Source organism: Numenius arquata, chromosome 6 (genome assembly GCF_964106895.1).
Source record: "Numenius arquata chromosome 6, bNumArq3.hap1.1, whole genome shotgun sequence".
Lineage (NCBI taxonomy): Eukaryota > Metazoa > Chordata > Aves > Charadriiformes > Scolopacidae > Numenius > Numenius arquata.
Genome location: NC_133581.1, coordinates 2,910,844 through 2,930,626, shown reverse-complemented (window position 1 = coordinate 2,930,626; position 19,783 = coordinate 2,910,844). Strand labels below are relative to the sequence as shown.

At 38.2% G+C, this 19,783-nt stretch overlaps 1 protein-coding gene across 1 annotated transcript in view; it reads right to left on the bottom strand.

The window, feature by feature from the left end:
* The window catches only part of LOC141466162 (uncharacterized), a 44,699-nt gene extending 25,019 nt beyond the window's left edge, over positions 1-19,680 (bottom strand). The window contains exons 1-15 of the mRNA XM_074149924.1: positions 19,556-19,680; positions 15,379-15,436; positions 14,585-14,728; positions 13,348-13,494; positions 12,177-12,299; positions 11,343-11,510; positions 10,793-10,978; positions 9,577-9,699; positions 9,263-9,376; positions 6,828-7,149; positions 6,361-6,470; positions 5,861-5,978; positions 5,601-5,692; positions 4,510-4,660; positions 669-778 (exon numbers count right to left, since the gene is read on the bottom strand). Of these exons, the coding sequence (XP_074006025.1) occupies positions 669-778; positions 4,510-4,660; positions 5,601-5,692; positions 5,861-5,978; positions 6,361-6,470; positions 6,828-7,149; positions 9,263-9,376; positions 9,577-9,699; positions 10,793-10,978; positions 11,343-11,510; positions 12,177-12,299; positions 13,348-13,494; positions 14,585-14,728; positions 15,379-15,423 (1,953 nt within the window). The 5' untranslated portion in view covers positions 15,424-15,436; positions 19,556-19,680. The remainder of the gene's footprint in view (positions 1-668; positions 779-4,509; positions 4,661-5,600; positions 5,693-5,860; positions 5,979-6,360; positions 6,471-6,827; positions 7,150-9,262; positions 9,377-9,576; positions 9,700-10,792; positions 10,979-11,342; positions 11,511-12,176; positions 12,300-13,347; positions 13,495-14,584; positions 14,729-15,378; positions 15,437-19,555) is intronic.
* Between the last annotated feature and the right edge of the window lie 103 nt (positions 19,681-19,783).

The following is a 19,783-nucleotide window of genomic DNA, read 5'->3' as shown; positions in this document are numbered from 1 at the left end:
TGGCTATTATTTCCAGAAAAGCCAAGTGTCCCACAGGTTTTTTATGGTATCTGCCAGGCCTTTGAAAACACCCTCAGGCATCTGAAAGGCCAACAAAGAACTGTTTGGAAACCTTAATTGGTCCCCTGATTTCTACAGTTAATAGGTTTTCTGAATCTCAGGGTAAAGGATCGGAGATAACTAAAAGTAGAATTATTCTTCCAATGGTATGACAGTATGACAATAGCATCCTAGTTCTCCTTACAAAAGATTACCACTTTCTCGTGCAAGTTACAGCACCAACTACCTAAAATAACACCTGAATGAACTGACACCACTTAGTAATTATTCATTAAAGCTCCATCAAACAGATTTGTAAAGATTGTATCTAAACCAAAAATGGTGTTAAAATATTAAGCATGCACATAGCTTCAAGCATTGAATTACTCCAGAGGGAAGCTCATTATTTTTCAGTGCAAAATTAAGTTGACTCATTATTCAAGGAATAGAGAGTTGTGATGCTATTGGAATTTCTCATCTACTGCCTACATACACGACCATTAAGTTTACCAAATCTACGTTCTTAAGCCCTTAATGTTTTTAAGTGTAACGCATCATATAAATAATAGTATTTTCCATATTTTTATTAACACAGAGGTAAAAATGAATTGTTATATCTTTTAACCCACCTGAAGCTTCCTGCTGGTCTGATTGCTTTTCCTTCTCGCCTGCTGCAGCCTGCCCACTCCTTGAGCTGTGGCCAGTTCCTCCTCCAGCTCCTGTTGCCCTGAGACCATGGCTGGATCAGAGCAGCCAGGAAAGAACCAGTCATCCTCAATCAGTTTTGTGCCACAGGAAAGCAGTTACATTTATATCAGACACTACTACATGAAAAGAGACCAGGGACAGGCTGAAGTCCCTACAAACGACTGACAGGAACAAGATTAAAGAAGCAATCCTTTGCGTTCACCTTGTGATTTCCCTCCAACATCACAACGTAGAATATAAGAATAAAATCCGCACATCTCACTAAGAAGAAGCAGCAAACTACAATCTAACTTCACTTCTTCATCAGCTCTAAATGAAGACTTTCTACAGGAGATTGGAAAGGGTGAGGTCATGCTGATACTAAGAAAAAAATGCCAACCAATTAAAATGCCAAATTACATCTCATTTCAATTTACCAGGTTAAAATATACCCAATTTGTATGATGAAGGCATCAGCCGAAACAGCTGTGGTTTTTATAATCTGAACAAATCACATTCATTTGTATGGAAATGACATGTGTCCCTTTCAACTTTAATTTTAGTATGAGCTACAAAGCCAGATAATTTGAGGAAGTCACAAGCATGCGGAACACTGCAAACTGGCATCAAACCGTCTTATAAATTAATAACACCACACTTTTTAAGACAAATACAGAATCATTTGTAAATAAACACAGGGAATAAATTCAGAATATGACAGCTTAGGTATGCATCCTGTTCATTGTTAGAAATGATTTTTCATTTAAAGTACATTCCCATCTGTTTTGTGATACGACAAAACACGTTTGAGGTAACAGATTAGGAAATAGGTGTTTCATGCAAAGCAGACAAAACAGAACAGCCAGTGAAAAGAAATGAAAGTAAAGGTGGCTCCATACTTTTAATTGAAAATTAGACTAAGTAGATAATTACAAATTTAGCTTTCAATTTAAACACATCAGTCCACAGTTGTTCTCACAGCAGGCAAAATTCAGAGAACTTATGTCGATGCATCTGTGAGTCAAACATCAGGCGCTATTTTGAGATTCAGCCCGCCTGGGGATACTCAGCTTTCATCCGAGTTGTCCAAGGATTACTTATGCCACAAATTGCATTAAAACACAATTCCGTAACGCCTACTAGATTTAAGTTCTTCCTGTAATATTTCAAAATTATATACTTAACATGTTGCCAGAAAAAAGTTAAAGAAAAAAAAATTCATTACTTTTGAAGTAGGACTGCTAAATTGGATTTCACTTCTTGTTTTAATTGCACTTTGGCTTCTGGCACTGTCACTTTATCAGCATTCATTTTACACACTTTTTTTTATTTTCTAGTATAAATTCTACAATTTTAAATTTTTTTTTTAAACTTCTGTTTACAAGAACTGTCACTGAAGTCAGTGAAGCAATTCAAGGAGCAAGCATTATCCTAGATAAGAAATTAACCCCTTCTTTGGGGGAAAAAAAAAGAATAAAAATTAATTTCTTGGAAGTTGAAATTGAGCTAATCTGTTTTTAAGTATTACCAGAATGAGTAAGACACTGTTCTTTAGGAACCCAGAATATTTAGGCTCCAAAGTATTTGATAATGAAAAAAAGAATGAAATTACCATTGTCACATAAAAAATGAAAGTATAGAAAAAGTGGAGCTTTAGAATGATTTTGAACACTTAGGGAAGTGTTAAAACACTTTCAGTTAAGTTCAGTGTTGCTTTAACAACAATTAGTATGTAAACACATTTTCTAATGTTTTACAGCAGCTTAGGGAGCTTTTCATTTGCAATTATATCTAACTTAAAAACTGAAAAACTTCCCAGAACACCTTTTGGCAGATACGTGCTGCATTATAATTAACTAATGATGTGCCTGTGTTTCCTGGTGTCACTATTCACACTAAATATCACAATCTTTAGTAGTTTGCAGAGGAAACAAGCCACAGTCTATAAATGTAATTACTACGGTCATCCACTCTGTTTTGTGGCTCCCCATACACTCAACCCAAAAGAGATAATTGCCATTTTTAAATATATATATATATGTGTATATATATGGCAAATTGTCATAGACTACGATGGAATGAGTAGTGGGTTTATATATTGCTTAAAATATTGGTAGTTAACATTAATGCATGCAAAGTTCTGCAATTTATGAGATGGAATATGGTTGTTTTTAAAAGAAAAAATACTACTGAATTTCGAGTAGCACTAAGAATATTTAAATGAATTCGATTCTTACTGAGTCACAACCACTTGCAGCAAGCCAAGAAATTTTTCTCTAGATAAGGTTACAACATAAATATGGAGTCAGCTGTTACTACAAAGAAAAGTGAAGAAAGATGACTCGGTTAATATAAATGAAGAAACAGGTATTGGAAGGCAGAAAAAACCCCAAGTTAAACCCAGCATTTGTTACATGTATCGCTAAAAACCCACATACCATCAATGGCAAATCTTATAAGGTACTGCTGGCGATTTCCTCCAGAGAAGTGAGGACAGAAGAAATCAGCAGCAGTACATTACAAGTTGCCATCGCTGCAGGAACCTGCATGCACAAAACTGATGGGAAACTACGTTCTCCCTGGGCGCCCAGATCGCAGTGGAGGGTAGGAGTGGAGGGGGAAGGGACGCTGAGGGCTCGTCAGGTGTAACGGCAGGAAAAAAAAAGAAACAGAAAGGTCATGCTTATCCCAAGGGGAAAAAAAACGCAAAATTAAACACAGACTGACGCAGAGGAAATTTTACAACTGTTATTAATATTGCATGTGGATCTGTAGTTACCACAGATGAGATAACGGGTAGTTTTAATGAAGGGAATATCATTCTCTTTCAATTCCGAAGCGTTACATGCGTAAATCCCTCAAAAAGAAGAGACGTGATCCTTAAAACGTTTCTGTGCTTACATACTGAGCTTCCAAATTGATCATGTAAATGAAAAATAATTCAATCGCAGATTAAAAAGAGAAGCCTCAAATTAACTAACTGGATTAATTATGATGGTAGGTTGTGCACATTAAAATTTACCATTAATCCCCACACAGTTAACTAAAACAAAGTACTAGATGGCATGAAAAAAAAAAAAGCAGTAAAAACTATCTGAAATTTAACCAGACTTTTACAAGTTTTAATAGAAGCTGCTTCACTTCCTCCTCACCTCCTTTATTAATAATTTAGAAAAGTAGAAAACCTGAGATCACTTGAAATGTTATTTTCTGTAGGTAATTTAATATTTTTAACTAGTTCCAAACCACTGCCAGTTAATATTATTCAGCTGATCTCTACAAGTGACACTTACTAACAGATTACTAGATATTCTAAGAAAGGTTTCTCAGTAAGTATATTTAAAAGAGAAACTCTTTCACTAAAGCACCTTCTTCATTCATCAAATTCAAACACTATAGTTCCCCACACCTTCACCGGTCGTTCTAGGGAGGCAGCTTTAATATTTCAATGGTGAAGTTTTTAGCCTTGATCCATCATACTCAGAAAATAAGCTTTTGAAGTAAATTCAAGCAGCCTTACAGAGCAGCAACTCAGATGGCAAAAAGAACAAGCACATCTACTCTTAAAAATGATACAAAAAAGATGAATGTATGAAAAACAGATTCAAGGAAATAGCAAAAAAGCAGAACTTGCAAATGTAAGCAATTTCACTAACGATACACATCTTACGACTACAGAAATGAGTCGTGGTGGTGTGCCACTAATGCAGTCTGAAGACACACAGACACACATTATCTCGTGTATATATATATGATAATTGTATCGTAAATAAAACAATTCACCTTCTCTTTCCTCCTCAATCTGAGCCATTCTCAAGGCCATAGCAGATTTCTCTTCTCTCACTTGATCGCGAGACTCCTCTGACTCTTGTACATTTTCTTGCCATTCCATGAGCTGACTCTGCAATTCATCCACGCTCCCTGATTCACTGGCCTAACAAGGTAAATATATTTTCCTGTGTGATTTCTCAAGTCCCACGGAAAGGGAAATAACATTTTAAGTTGGGAAGCCATTGACAGAGAAAACTACCCATTATAATTCACCACTCTGCAGAAATAAAAATCTATGAAAGCGATGATAATTGCCATTGTAGATTATTCAAACCTCACCACTTTATAAAGTATCAAAAACGCTACTTTCAGTGGCACTTTTAATCTGAAATATTTTTAAACTAACAACGTCTTTTTTAACCAAAATACTTTTGTTGCATGTTTTCATCTTAGCAATCTCTCAAAATAATATTCAACTGTCTTTATGTGGGATAACAAATGTCTATTAACTTTTTTCTGTGAACAAAATAGAAAAGTTTCTGCCTTCTCATCCAAATACAAACTATTTTAAGATTTTACCAAAAAAACCCGACTTCTCCATAACATTAAGAAAAAACAATTCTTTTGTAGCAAAACTTAATTAGCAGTTTCAAACTGGCTCTGCTGCTAGGGCTGCAGAAAGTTGCCGTGATTAATGTATACTGTTAATCCATCTAAAGCTAAATATCTAAATATTTTCTGAGCCTTCCCACTTTGTTATCCAGACCTGTGCATTTATCAAGGTTACAGCTGTATTTCCATCTGAAAGCTATTTGTATTGTATGCAATGCACACTTTGATGACTCACGTTAATTGTAACTAAGTAAATAGTAAACTGCCTAGAAAAATATAACAGAAGGTATGTGAAAAGCAAGTAGAAATCAATCTTTTTAAGTAATTCAAAACCTGTCAGCTTGTTATCCCACTGAACAGCTACTGACACTGATAACTCCATATATCAATACTCATTTGCAGCTCCAAAATCCAGCTAACACACTTTTCAAAGTCTAATTAGCACACTTTGAGTTAATCAGTAACTCATGCAAATCAATTTGAAAGTTAACCTGCGAAGCTGCCCTCTTTGTAACTTGGTCAAGATCAGCTTGCAACTTCCTTTGCTGCTCTTCATAGACTTCCAGCTTAGTCAGCAGTTCTTCTACAAAAAAATATAATCAATTTGGCCCATTAGGACACAAAACTAATGGGAATTCAGAATCTGTTTTTTAAAAAAAGATACACTTTGAAAATGAGCATGAGAAAGTTCATTTATCGTCATTTCTTTACTTTGAATCATCTGCAAAAGAAAAATAGGTATTTGTTTTACCGTTTTGAGTTCTAATTTCATGTAATGATTGCAGTTTCGACTGTAGTTCTTCATTTTCAATTTCTAATTCTGAGACACGATTGTTTAAGGCAGATACATCGTTATTCTTCGATGAAAACTAAAAGAAAAAATAGTTATAAGTTTTTTAAATGCACCAAAACACCAGAAACACAGCAAATTCAGTGCAACTTTTTTTTTCTGATTTTTTAGCAATATTTAGAATAGCTGTTTTTCTAATATTTGAAATTGCAATAAACTAGCTAATCTCTAAAAAATTTACCCCTGAATGCTGGTAACACCAGTTTGGACTATTTTCTGTTGAAACTTCATCCTGTATCAACATTTTATGTCCATTCCATTTTTATACATTAATTCATATATAAAGATACTGATTAAATTATTTTAATATTCTCGTCACCCCATATTTTACTTTTTTTCAGTCAAATCTCCAAGCACAGTAGTTTAAAACAGGCATGGACTATTAAACATATTACACATACATTTTTTAGTTCATCCTCCAGCTGTTTGATTCTTGATTTAGACCAAGCCTTCATTTTCAGAAACTTTGCTTCAGATTTGCTGGCCTCTTCTGTTTTCAATTTCACTTGTACTAAGAAACAAGACACAAAAATCATTTAAAACCCTAAGAAGATCATTAATATAAGACCTATGTTTAATTCCTTTAGCAACTAGAAGTTATACATTTATATTTTTCTTTAAATGTAGTTGTCTTGTATAACTCTAAGAAACGTAGTGAGAAATTTACAGTTCACGTGATGATCTTGGTATTCCTATAATCCTCATTATTATAGTATTTAATCATAGGCACTTTTTTATTAGCGTGGTAGTAACTCTTCCACCAAATTTAATGTAGTTCTACTTGCAACAGGTATGAAATGGGCATACAAGACGTAACCATCTTGGGCAAAGGAACCCTTCGTATGTAACAACTCTTGAAATAGGCTACCTTCTAAATCTTCCATCTTCTCTTTGGTCACAGACTCCAGATCTCCATCTTCTTTTGAGCTAGTCCGTCCACCACCACTTAATTCTGCCACTTGTTTCTTAAGCTGAAACAGGGCCTGATCTTTCTCTTGCAGCTCAGTTTCATGTTTCTCTTGAATTTCATGCAGTTCAGCATTATACTTCTCCTTAACTTTTGTCATTTCAAGCTCATGTTTCTCCATCATGTCTCTTAACTGGGCTCTCATTACATGTTTCTCAGCATCCAGTTTAGACTGGAGGTTTTCTTTTTCAGACTGAAGACGTTTCAGGTTTTCATTAATCTCCTGTAAAAAAAAAAATTAAAAAAAAAATCCCTTTATATTTTAATGCAAAGTATTTCTAGTACCACTGTCAAATATTTTATCTATTTATTTATTAGTGTATTCCTACATACACTATAACGAGAAATCAGGGCTGCTGTTGGTAACGTGGCTCTACTACAATAGCTCAGCTCTGACTTTTCAAGACAGAAGTGGGGACTTCAGCAAAAAGGCATCACTATTTGAGGGAAACTACATATAACCTCTCCAATAGGTGAAAGTGGAATCAAAAAGAACGTTTGGTTCTATGGAATATAAAAGAAAAACAGAAGCAGAGCTCTTTAACAGTGATGCCAAAGATTAAGAATGCTCACTACAATGTCACACAGGTATTGTCACCTACATCCATTAATATTAAAGCTGGCAAACTCGGATCTACTCCTTCTTTACAATGTGTTGTTGCCAACTAGTTTTTTGTTAGTGCTTATTCTACTTTTAGTGTCTTTACATTAGCTAGTTTAATACAAAAAGAGGTATAAAAGATCACAGACCACTGAGGCAGAGAAGTCCACTCACATTAGACCTGTGTTCAAAAAACTACTTTCACGATACATAAACATCAGGATATAAACTGTCCAAGTAATGAAGTTGTGCAGAGCAGCAGAGGGAACATTTCCAAAACATGCTTTAAAACTCTTATGTAAACAAAGCAAGGCTTCCTGCTATTTTAATACTTAAACTGTAACGGAATCTCAGCCTTAAGTGCTTTAAGTTCATGTTGTCACAGTCAAACCTTCCCTCTACCCTAAAGGTGTGTATTTCTGTCCCCTCAACGCACAAGCACTGGGTACCAGCAGCTCTTTCAGAGCATCACTGTAGGAAGATGCATTTAACACACACCCCCCCAAAAAAAAAGAAAAAAAAACAACCAAAAAAACCCAGCATAAGGCAGGAGGCGTAACAAGTGGGGAGGAAAAATAAAACAGGCTTAAACCACAGAATCACAGAATGCTATGGGGCTAGGAGGGACCTCTGGAGATCATCTAGTCCACCCAGAGCAGGTTGCACAGGAACGTGTCGAGGTGGGGTTTGAATGTCTCCAGAGAAGGAGACTCCACCACCTCTCTGGGCAGCCTGTTCCTTCCAGGGTTTTGCCACTCTCAAAGTAAAGAAGTTCCTCCTCATGTTTAGATGGAACTTCTTATGTTCAAGTTTGTGCCTGTTACCTCTTGTCCTGTCAATGGGCACCAATGAAAAAAGCCTGGCCCCATCCTCTTGACACCCATCCTTTTAGTATTTATAGGCAGTGATCAGATCCCCCCTCAGAATCCTTCAGCCTTTCCTCGTCAGAGATGTTCTAGTCTCCTATCATCTTTGTAGCCAATCCAACTACCATGGATCTTAACTACCTCAGCAGGACATTTACCTGGGTACATAGCTGAAACTATTTCTAGTAAGATTGTGATTCTGGCAGCCCTCTTGGTAAGCTGAACATTTGTTGGAAATAGCGCACAGCTAAAACGCTGGCCCTGGCACCCCAGACAGGCTCTAATGTGTCTGTTCCAGCTAAGAGTCCCAAAAGCCTGTCTGAGAGAGCGCAACATCGTTTTTCGACGCTGCTGAACTGAAGCAGCAGCACTCAAAGGTACTCAGAGTTCATGCCAGGTGCTTAAGCACAAAGAACCTTGATTAGGTATTGCTTTTGCAATCACTAGAAATACAGCAATAGGAAAGGTACGCAATTAGCAAAACGCTGTCTTTGGAGGGGGAGAGGGAGTGTCAGTTTTGGGGCTCGCTGCAGTGTCTAACTAGAGAAGCTGAAATCTTTTGACAGCAAAAAATTTTCCCTACATGGCAAGTTCCCAAAATGAATCAAGACAAACTACAGGTGAGAGTTGACGGTTTTATATTTTAAGGACTTTACCTCTCCATTAAGGGACTTTACCTCTCCATTAAGTTAATTTTCAATGTGAATTAATATTTGCTTGCACAACTATGGTTGCATTATTAGCACTTGTCAAAGCCTCCCAGAAAACTGCCTATTTTATGCAAAACTACCTTTTGCGCACAATCAAGCATCTTTTTGAACTTGTAACTGACCCGACGGGTTTAGTTGTGCACGTTAGCTATTTCTTACTTTCAATTGCTCGTCCTTGGCATCCAGTTCTTTTTGCAAGACATCTATCACCTGCGTCCTTCCCAGCATGACTTCTTCCTTTTCATGCAGCTTCTGTTTCAAGGCCTTTAGTAACTAGCGAAAAAATAAAAAAATAAATAAAAATATCAAGCAATGAATAAAGGAGTTAAAACTTTCAGAAGAGAAAGAAAAAAGACTTATTTTTATTTTCCCAGCCAGACATCTGAACTGTACCACAGAGGGTAATTACACGATTCCAAATTCCCACGTCTAACTATATCAAAGCAATCTATTGAGTTTCCAAAGCAACATACCTGCTCTAGGTCAGCACTTGCATCAGATTTAGCAGCTAATTTAAAGAGCTCCTGCTCGTGCTTTTCTCTCTGTGCTTCCAGTTCCTTTTCTTTTTCCTGGATAATGTTTTGAAACACACGTATCTAAAAGCAAACAGAAAGTAAACATGAAACCAGCCCACAAAGGTATAGTAAAAGTATACACTGAATTGTCAAACTAAAGGTAAAGCAAGATAGTGTATTCTATTTTGTCTCAATTTTGCTTCCACTTAACAGCTATCAGCCAGTGATTACTGATGTCAGTGGTGTGTGCAGATAAACCTCCAACATACATTAAATTTGTCTTAAATCCACAGTAACAAGCTTTAAATGAGAAGCACAGTACTGTTCATTTTTGTGATCACAGATCTTCCCCTTTCTTTTTTGGATGCCACTGTTCTGAGACTTCTAATTTCTAAAAGACTACACTGATCATGTTCATTTCTAGCAAGCTTCTATCAATTAAGCTCAAATGGCAGCTTTGAAACCTCACTGCCTCCTCCTCAAAAACTTGTATTCTTTGTTAGCTATCTTACAATTTTTTTAAGAAGTGGATATAACTTCTGGAATCTTGCTAATGTTATTTTGAATAATATTTACAAAATACATATTTATGATATGTGTTTATTGTATATTATAATTATGTATTATTATATTCATAATATATATAGTATAAATTATAATACTTAGGACAAGAGGAAATGGCCTCAAGTTGTGCCAGGGGAGGTTTATATTGGATATTAGGAAAAATTTCTTCACCGAAAGAGTTGTCAAGCACTGGAACAGACTGCCCAGGAAAGTGGTGGAATCATCATCCCTGGGGGTATTTAAAAGACGTGTAGACATGGTGGCTGAGGGACACGGTTTAGTGGTGGTTTTTGTCAGTGTTAGGTTGATGGCTGGACTCAATGATCTTAAAGGTCCCTTCCAACCTAGACAATCCCGTGACTCTATAAATTCACACCAGCCGCATCCTTAAACTCCTTTCTTGCATAAAACTTTCAACTGCAATTACCACCAGCACAGACCATCTACTGCTTCATTATTCTCATTTCATCTCATCACTGTATAGACCTTTACTCAAGAATCATCCAAAATTAAAAATAGCATTTATTAACTAGCGAGATAGAAACACTACAGCCAAGATTCTACTTCTTCCATCAAAGAATGTAAATACTTTTACAGTGTGTTTACTTACATTTTCCACATACGTAGCTTCTTTTCCTTGGAAACGCTCTCTCTCTTTGTTTTGGATATTTTTAAGGCTTTCAATCTGTTCCTGGAACAAGCTACATTTTTCTTCGCTGTCTCCAACCTTTTTGGTAAGGTTCTGAACCAGAATCTGCATGCTTTCTAGTGATGACTCTTTAGCAGCCAGCTGATTCTTTAGAATGCAAACCAAGAGACAATTAGAAGACTGGACCCAGAAAAAAAGATAGTAATCATCATGAAGCCACCTCCAACCCTTTCCCTCAGTTAAAGCAACATTAAACTCAAAATTCAGGCTTGGTTTCAATTTGAATGAAATTTGTCAGCAGATTCTGAAGTTGATACTAATACATACAAACGGTACTGACAAAAGTAGTAAATAAATATAGACCTACTAATATAAATGAAAATAATCAGTAAAGAATTTTTATTCACACGAAGGATTTGTGCTTCAGAGAAGGATCCACCGTAAAATGCATCAGAATTCATTGATTCTTTGAAACCTTTATGGAGATTTTATATTTGAGCTGCTAATATACCTTCAATTCTTCATTGGGCAGGAGTGTTTCATTGGCAACCCCACTTGATCCACACGCTATCTGCAAATCGATGATATAAGCATCTCTTTCAGCTAACTTCTTTTCTTTCTCCACCAGCATGGCATCCATTTCAGCCCCACGACAGCGCTGGGCCTCCAGTTCAACGCTCTGAAAATGAAAAGATGCCATTGCTTATAATCCATACTTCCATCATCTAGAGCACAGACTAGTTTGCATTATTTCCTTATATCTGGTTTAGGGTACTGAAAAAAATACAATCAAATTTATAACCTGGTTCTATTTCAAGCATAATCTTCAATTATTCAGCCTTTCTCTCTGAAATTCTGCAGCATTCAAGCTCCTGCCACTTTCCACAGTCAACAGTTATGTGCACAAAACCCATCACTGCACAGAACAGCTACAAAGCAAAACATAACAGCATCCCTTGCCTACATTTCTTTCTGTTATGACTTACTTTTCCAATAAGGAAAACGGCAGCAAAACAGCATTTTTGTTCAAAATACAAGCATAAAAATAGCATTAACCCACAAAGTTCATATTTGTGTACCCTATTCCCTTCATTTTCAAATGACTACAAAGTGTGCTTGAGGATTCACTGCTCACTGAAGACACAAGGACAGAATTCCCATGGTGTTTGCTGGGGCAGGTTGTAGCACACAAACTTCTGTGTCTACTCAACAGACTATCTATTTATATATTTTACTATATGCTATATTGTTAAACATATTTAAATAAATATATTTAAACATCATCCTACAAGACAAATGTGAATCCTACGAGACAAATGTGAAACAGCATCATATTAAACTTCACCTTTTTTTGTAACTCTTCATTTTTTTGGGTGATCTGGGATTCTAGTTCTTCTATTCTCCTTCTCAGTACTAATATTTTTCCACGATTCGCCGCAGCATTTTCCTGGTCACCGTCTTTTGATGCCTGCAAAAAACAGCGAGTTTTGCATTCTGTAAATAGGTAACATCTGACTTCTGTTCCTCTACCTATTCAGATAGTACTGGTGAGAAGAAGTGGACTTTACTCATGGTTTGCATTTCAGTTCTCTTATATATTACATATTCCATGTAGAAGCTAGACAAAGCAGGCAGAGAAGTTATATCAAGCTTATAAAAATCTTCATATTGAAATTAGTAATGATAATTATTGCTGCAAAATAGACTAAAACGTGCTATAAGGGCATTCATTTCCTCTTAACAATTGTAACCCGTATAATCTGGCAAGTGTGGTCCATACAACTCAGAGGAAAATAAGACTGTAATCAAGTAAAAGTAATCAAGTGCAATTGCTAACAATATGTTTTATTAGCAAAATAGATCAGAAGCAGAAATACTGCGTGTCTCTGAGGACCCCTAGGGACTTCAACAAACTCATCTGTTTCTGTTCCCTTTCAACCCAGCTTTAAAAACCAGAAGTCCTAGAAATATTAAAGCCTCACTAAAGTTACTTTAGAAGCTGTATGGAGTCAAAACAAGCTATTTTGTCAAAGTACAAGGCTACTCACACACCAGAACTACAACAAACCGATCCGAGAATCTTTGTTAAAGGTAAAACACTGGTCACGTAAATGAGAGTCCTACATTTAATTCACATTTTGCCACCAAGGGTATTTTTATATTTCCATTTTTATCTTGCACATTAAAGTAACATGTTAGTTTTTGTTTTCATTTCTTCTCAATAACTTACCTTCCTGACCCACAGGTGTTAAAAGTCTGAGCTGCTAGTAAGATGCAGATCAGCGAGAAATTTTTTAATAAAACTATGTGAAATGAATGTACAATTTTCTAAGTTTCTGTAGAAAGATAAAAGAAGAATGAAACAGAAATACATAGATGGACTGACAGCACCCACACAGTCTACCTTGATCCTTATCTGACGCAGCTAAAAATTTGAACTTCAGTTCCACATTTGAGTCCAGCACACAAAACTGTCTACAGAAATTACGTCTACTTTAAAATGTAAGGACACTTACCTTCTTTTGTTCTGCTTTTGCCTCCAAGCCTCCTGACTCTGATAACTGTTTCTTTAGTTCTTCCAACTGTGAGGTTAATGATGCAACCTTGGCTTTGTTTTGCAGCTTCAACTTGGAAAGTTTGGCATCAGCAGATTCCTTCTCCTCCTACAAAGTCATGAAGGACTGAATTAGCAACATGAACAACTGCATCCTTCAATTCTTCCATTAAAAAAAAAAAAGAGAAGTCTAAAGTGATTACCAAAAAAAAAATCTTTCCCCTGAAGAGACGTTATAATGTCACGTGCAACAGGTCTGCATATATGAAACAACCTTCCTTTCATTATTTAAACTTTCTCCACATAGTTGTTATAATTACGGTAAAGAATCCAGGGCATTATCATGCTAGAAAGTTTCCTATTTTTGGATAGCCACAGAAATTCAGGGCTTGACTTTTTAACAAGCAGAGTTTTTTGGGGTTTGGGTTTTTTTATGGAAAAAGAAAGACACCTTCATAATACTATCAAAGCATGTTTAATTTTGTTTAAAGAGATGACTTAATTTACAATGAATTTTAGAAAATTCAGTATTTTAACACTTGGCTGTCTGTGTCCACAGAAGACATTTTTTTAAAAGTGTAAAAATAAGTCTCTTGCAGGAACAGACCAACCTTATGACTGTTTAAAAAAACCAACAGAGTAAAGAATAGCAAACCTTCAAAAGCATTCAGGATATTAGCTATAAATTCTTTCTAGTTCTAGCCTTCCTAATGCCAGTCAAAAGCAGAGGATAATGTATATTATTAATTATACATTAATAGTAAGATCATTATACAACAAAAAGACATACATAGTGGAAGCAGAAATAACAAATTATCTACAGAAATTCAGTCTGAGGTAAGCTGGCATCTCACTAAACGTCCAGGAATGACTTGGATGGTGGTTTTCCCCATCCTTAGCCTAACGAGACCATGTACCTCTAGCTCTCGGGAAGTTGGTCTGTCCCTTGCATCTGCTCGTGCAAGGAACACATGTTCCCTGTCTAATACCCACACCCAGTTACAATTTTGGAAGAGAAGACACACTGGCAAAAAGCGGTAACGTCCAGGAACCGCAATAGCTAATCATGTCCAATGCTTCTTGTGTTCCTAGAATTGCCATAACTGAATATAAGCCTGTATCTACGGAAACAGCTCATGATAAACAGGAGTGAAGGGAGTTGTTAAACAGTCTTTTTGACATGAATACACGCATGGTACCTTTAACTGAAGATCTTTATTTCGTAGCTCAGCATCCTTCTCTCTGACAAGCTCCTTTAGCTGTGCTACCAGCTGTTCAGTACTTCTCAGCTGTTCAGTCAGATCTGTCACCGACATGCTCCTTGCATCTGCCGAGCCCGCAGCCTGCAGACATTAAATATACTTTTGAACAAAGAAAATGGTGCAGACAATACTGCTCCTGCAAAAAAAAGTCAGCAGTTGGTGTTTGGCTGGGTTTTTTTAAACACATTCAACAAATCTTATTAGAGTACAATACTAAAACTTCGATATACTATATATACTTATACCAGATGGTTTCTAGCAAGTTTGATAGACACATGAAGTTAATATTCCTAAAAGAGCTTCTAAGATTTATAGTTTTAAATACAGCAAAACCATCAAAGCATCTAGGTATCTAAAACTGGATTTCCCCATTTACTGGATTTGCATCATAACAACCAGTAGTAGTGTTACAGTAGTGGCAACAAAATATTGATCTAGAACATACTATACACAAAAAATACACTCGGGATAAAGCTTATGTAATTCCTCCAGATGTTTTCTTAAATCAAGATAAGCCTTGTGAAGAGGAATAGAGCAGCTGTTACACACAAGAGATTAAATGCCAAGCAGACAGTAAGCAAGAACCCAACCTGACTTTGAGAGTCCTAAAACCGAGTCCTGGTAAACCTAGTTAAGCAACTTCTTTATGAAAGAGCAAATACATATTATTTGTATATCATCAATTAAAGATTCTTAAGAAAAACATTATTTTAATAGTATTCAATACTTACTACTGTTTTGGAAGGAGAATCATCTCCACTACCCCATTTCCACATAGTTTCACGATGGCTATGAAAACATAAATGACATAATACCACAGTAAGTGTCAGCAACTCTCAGACAACTGTAATTAACTCATACTTCTCTCTACATATCTCACTGTATAATGCTCGAGACTAATTTGTTTGTTAAATTCTGACAGCACCTCTTATCTCTACATTACCAGATGTCGAGAAGTAATGAAATTAAGTATAAAATATGCATAATATGCCTTTTCTAAAAAAAATGTTAGTCAGTAGAATGTCAATACTATCAAAAATAATCCAAAGAAGTGTTTAAAGAGTAAATGCCGTAAAGTATTATTCAGCATAGTTGCTTCTCCCACATGTAAACAGAAGACACAAACCATATGTAGTTTGCTAATATTTAACCTAAACTTAAACACCTCCTGCCACTGCAGTATGACAGGGACTATATCAGCGCATATTTCTATAATATCATAAATACGACTACAAACATGAAAGAACACCAAAGTGCATTCATTGCTGTGCAACTGTTGCATATCTGAAAAATGCATGTTGCAACCCTCGAGATGGCTGGTCAGCACATAAAACACTCACATCCGAAACCCCAGGAACACAAGTATTTGGCGCTGCTTCTCCTCTCAAACAGGTACAACAAATTTCTAAATGGCACCAAAGTACCAGACACCTACATAATTACAGTTTCTGATCATGGAATGCTGTGACTTTCTAATAAATACAACTATAGGCCGTAACAAGGTTTCAAAAAAAGCAAAATCCTAAAGATAAGTAGGTACAAAACAGCTCAAAGGTTAAGACCTTTACTGAATAATAGTGACAAACTTTGTTGAGAAAGAAAATGGGCAAAGTCTATAAAATAGCCCGTGCAGTAAATTCCAAATTGTGTCTTGGAGATCTAATCTGAAGAGCAGACTAACGTACCTTGTTCAGCCTCTGGACAATATTCCCAGTAGCAGCATGAAGTGAGAAGAGAGGCTGTACCTGTTCAGTAATTTTCACTCTCAACTAGCGATAACGTGTCCTTTTTCTTGGGTATTACAGACTTTTGAAATACGCACACAGAGATCAGTACTGAATTTGGGAAACAGTTTATAATCAACATTAGCACATAGCTTATCTTAAAAAGTATGCAGAATGCCAGCAGAGGCTGCTTTTAAAGCTGTTTATCATTTCAAAGCTAAAGCCAGGAATCAGAGACTGCAATCTATGGCCTACATTATCTACAAGGCCAAACTGGATTCTGTTAAGGATCTTCTCTAACATTAAAATCAACAAACAAGCCATGGGCTTGGGGATGGGAATCACAGCACTTGTAAGGAGAAACCTCCTTTCATAACTCCTCCAGAGCCGTACCACCAAATCTGTTCTCAGTGAAAAGCTCATGTCCAGATACATAAAAGGATTACCCAGGCACAAAGAGGTCAAAATTACTCACTAGGTGTAACGTAGTGGTGCATTTGTATTTAATTTATGAATATTTTATCTCATTTCCAGCTCTGACTGATGCAATTACTTTTGCTCACTTCATGTGCCAGCATTCCCACCTGAATACCTTAACTGCTACTTTGTATTTTTATTTACATCAGAGACATCAAATATTGACTGGTTTTCCAAATCAAGCTGGGAAACAAAACTGAACAGACTTTTCTTACCCAGCATGAAGCCACCCAATAATGTTTTTTGCTTTTCTTCTGGGGTACAGATAACAAGTTAAAGCACTGAAGCTGGTGAAGGTACAATCTAAATGCTGGACCGTTAACTTGATCCCTTCTCCTTGCAGTACATCTAAACACAATTCAATTAAGTTTTCTATCACCACTTTCCTTCCTTTGGCAGCCTGGACATAGCACTGTCAGGCATCAAGCATAAAGAGAAGCAGCGAGTCCAAATTATCTGCGGCTGCCCTCTCTGAAGTTTTGGCAGTGACAGCTAATTTGTCTTTCCCCTGTAAATTCAAACCACTCGCCCTCACTTTCAAGGTTTCCCATTACTTCATCACTGCCAGTCCCTCCTCCTGCTCTTCCTCTTGCATATTCAGTTGGACTCTACGATCTTAAAGGTCTTTTCCAACCTAAATGATTCTATTCCACGATTCTATTCCATTCTAATGTGTTGACAACCATTCTCTGCCATCCACTATGCACTCACTTCCGTTAACCTCTTCTTCACTGAAGAACAACAGGCAGCAGTCAAACCTTTGACAAATTCCACGAGATACAACACAGGCCCGCTTGATTTTATGAAACAAGTTTCTTCTGATCCTCGAAGTACAACTGAAGTTTCAGCTCTTATCACAACGGGATGTTACCAAAAAGAAGAGTGCCGTTGGCAGCTTTGCCTTCATACTCCTCCATTCCGTTGTCCCAGCAATAGCTGCAGCCAAATCCAGCTAAAAAAACCTAATCGTGTATTATTCAACGCTGCAATTTCCAGCCTACTTAACTCCCCTGAGTCAGATATCACATGGCCCAGCACAAGGGGCACTCAGGAGCACGCAACAGCGGACAGGACAGATTTCAGCAGCTGAAGCAGTCACAAGAGTCCCACAGCTTAAAGGTGACCAATCTACATGGTGAAATATTGAGCTGCATTGTTACAAACACCTATTTGGACGACTACCCCAGCAGAGCAACAGTCCGCTGACTCCCACACAGCTCCTCGTGTTTGTCTAACTTTCCCCACATCTATTCCAAAATAGTTCTGATATAAAAGATGGCTTCGAAGAGCACTCATTGGAGTTCTCACTATGAAGCTATTAAGGTTGGACATTTACCCTTCTCTTGCAAAAGTACAGAAAATGGAAGAAAACGGAGGCAGAACTCCACTTCTCTTACTACCAAGGAAGGTAACAGTAGTCCCCTTTCTTCTTCCTTCCACAAGACTACAGCAGAAAAACAGACAACAGCAGAACTGTGTAAAAACCCAAGTGTTTTATTACTTAAAATTCATTTCCTGGAACAATTCTGTGCTTTAAACACGCACAGTGGAAGAAAAGCATTTTAATACAATTATTTTCTTATTGTATCTGCACATTTTTGTTTGCATCCTTGCTTGATGCCTTGCCAAGGTGTTGGCTCTTCTGCTGAACAAGCTAAACTTGTTTTCAAATGGTCTGTGCCACTTATGACTTAAAAGCTCTCGGATAAAAACTGCCCAAAGATACGACATACAGCAAATAAGCACAAACACTGAAGCTGTGTTAATCAAACCACAAATACTCTGTAAAGTTAATATAACAGCACATTTATGTAGCTATTACATGTGTCTACTATAAATACTATTTCTTAATAACACTGACCACGTTTTCCTCTTAAAAAAACATACAAGGGAAGTACTGTTTTGTAACAGTGCACCACTGGAGAAATAAAGTATCAGTGCAGGGTCCCCAGTGAATCATAGAATGGTTTGGGTTGGAAGGGACCTTAAAAGACCATCCAGTTCCAACCCCCTGCCCTGGGCAGGGACACCTCCCACCAGACCAGGTTGCTCAAAGCCCCATCCAGCCTGGCCTTGAACCCCTCCAGGGATGGGGCAGCCACAGCTTCTCTGGGCAACCTGGGCCAGTGTCTCACCACCCTCACAGTAAAGAATTTCTTCCTAATATCTAATCTGAATCTGCCCTCTTTCAGCTTAAAACCGTCACCCCTCATCCTACGGCTCCCCTCCCTGATCAAGAGTCCCTCCCCAGCTTTTCTGGAGCCCCTTTAGGGACTGGAAGGGGCTGTAAGTGCAGGTTCATGCGTGTTGCCGAGAATTAGCTGCTTCCACCAGAGCAGCCGGCCGCAGTCCCTCCTGCAGTGCAGCGCTACCAGCAGCCTGTCACTGGAGGGACGCGACACCCCGCCTTCCCCCCCCTCACCCCCCCATTTTCGGCGGGGCTCCCCTCGCTGAACGCCTTCACAGCAAGCCCCACGGCGGGGAGCACCTTTCAGCCCGGTCCAGAAGCCGGCACAAGGCAGGGGAACCCCCCCCCACACACACACACACCGGCAGAGACCGGGCTGGCCCTCCCCTCCCTGGGCACGGCCTGCTCCGCCACCGGCCTAAGGGGTTCCGGCCGCCCCCCCGGGAAGGCCCAGCAGGGCCTGCCGGCGGCAGAAAGGAGATAAAGCCCAGCGGGGCGAACACCTGCAGCCCCTCTCACCTGCGGGGTGACGGTGGGGCGGCCGGGCCCTGATCAGCCGGTCACGGCGGCCGCCGCCGCCACCTCCTCCTCCTCCTCCTCCTCCTCCTCCGCCGCCGCCGCCTCCTCAGAGCGGCCCCCGCAGCATCCGCCACGCCCCGGCGGGAGGCTCCAGGCGGCGGCGACAGCGCCCCCTGGCGGGGCGGAGGACCGCGGTCCCCTGCGGTGTGTCGCGTCGCCCCCTCGCCC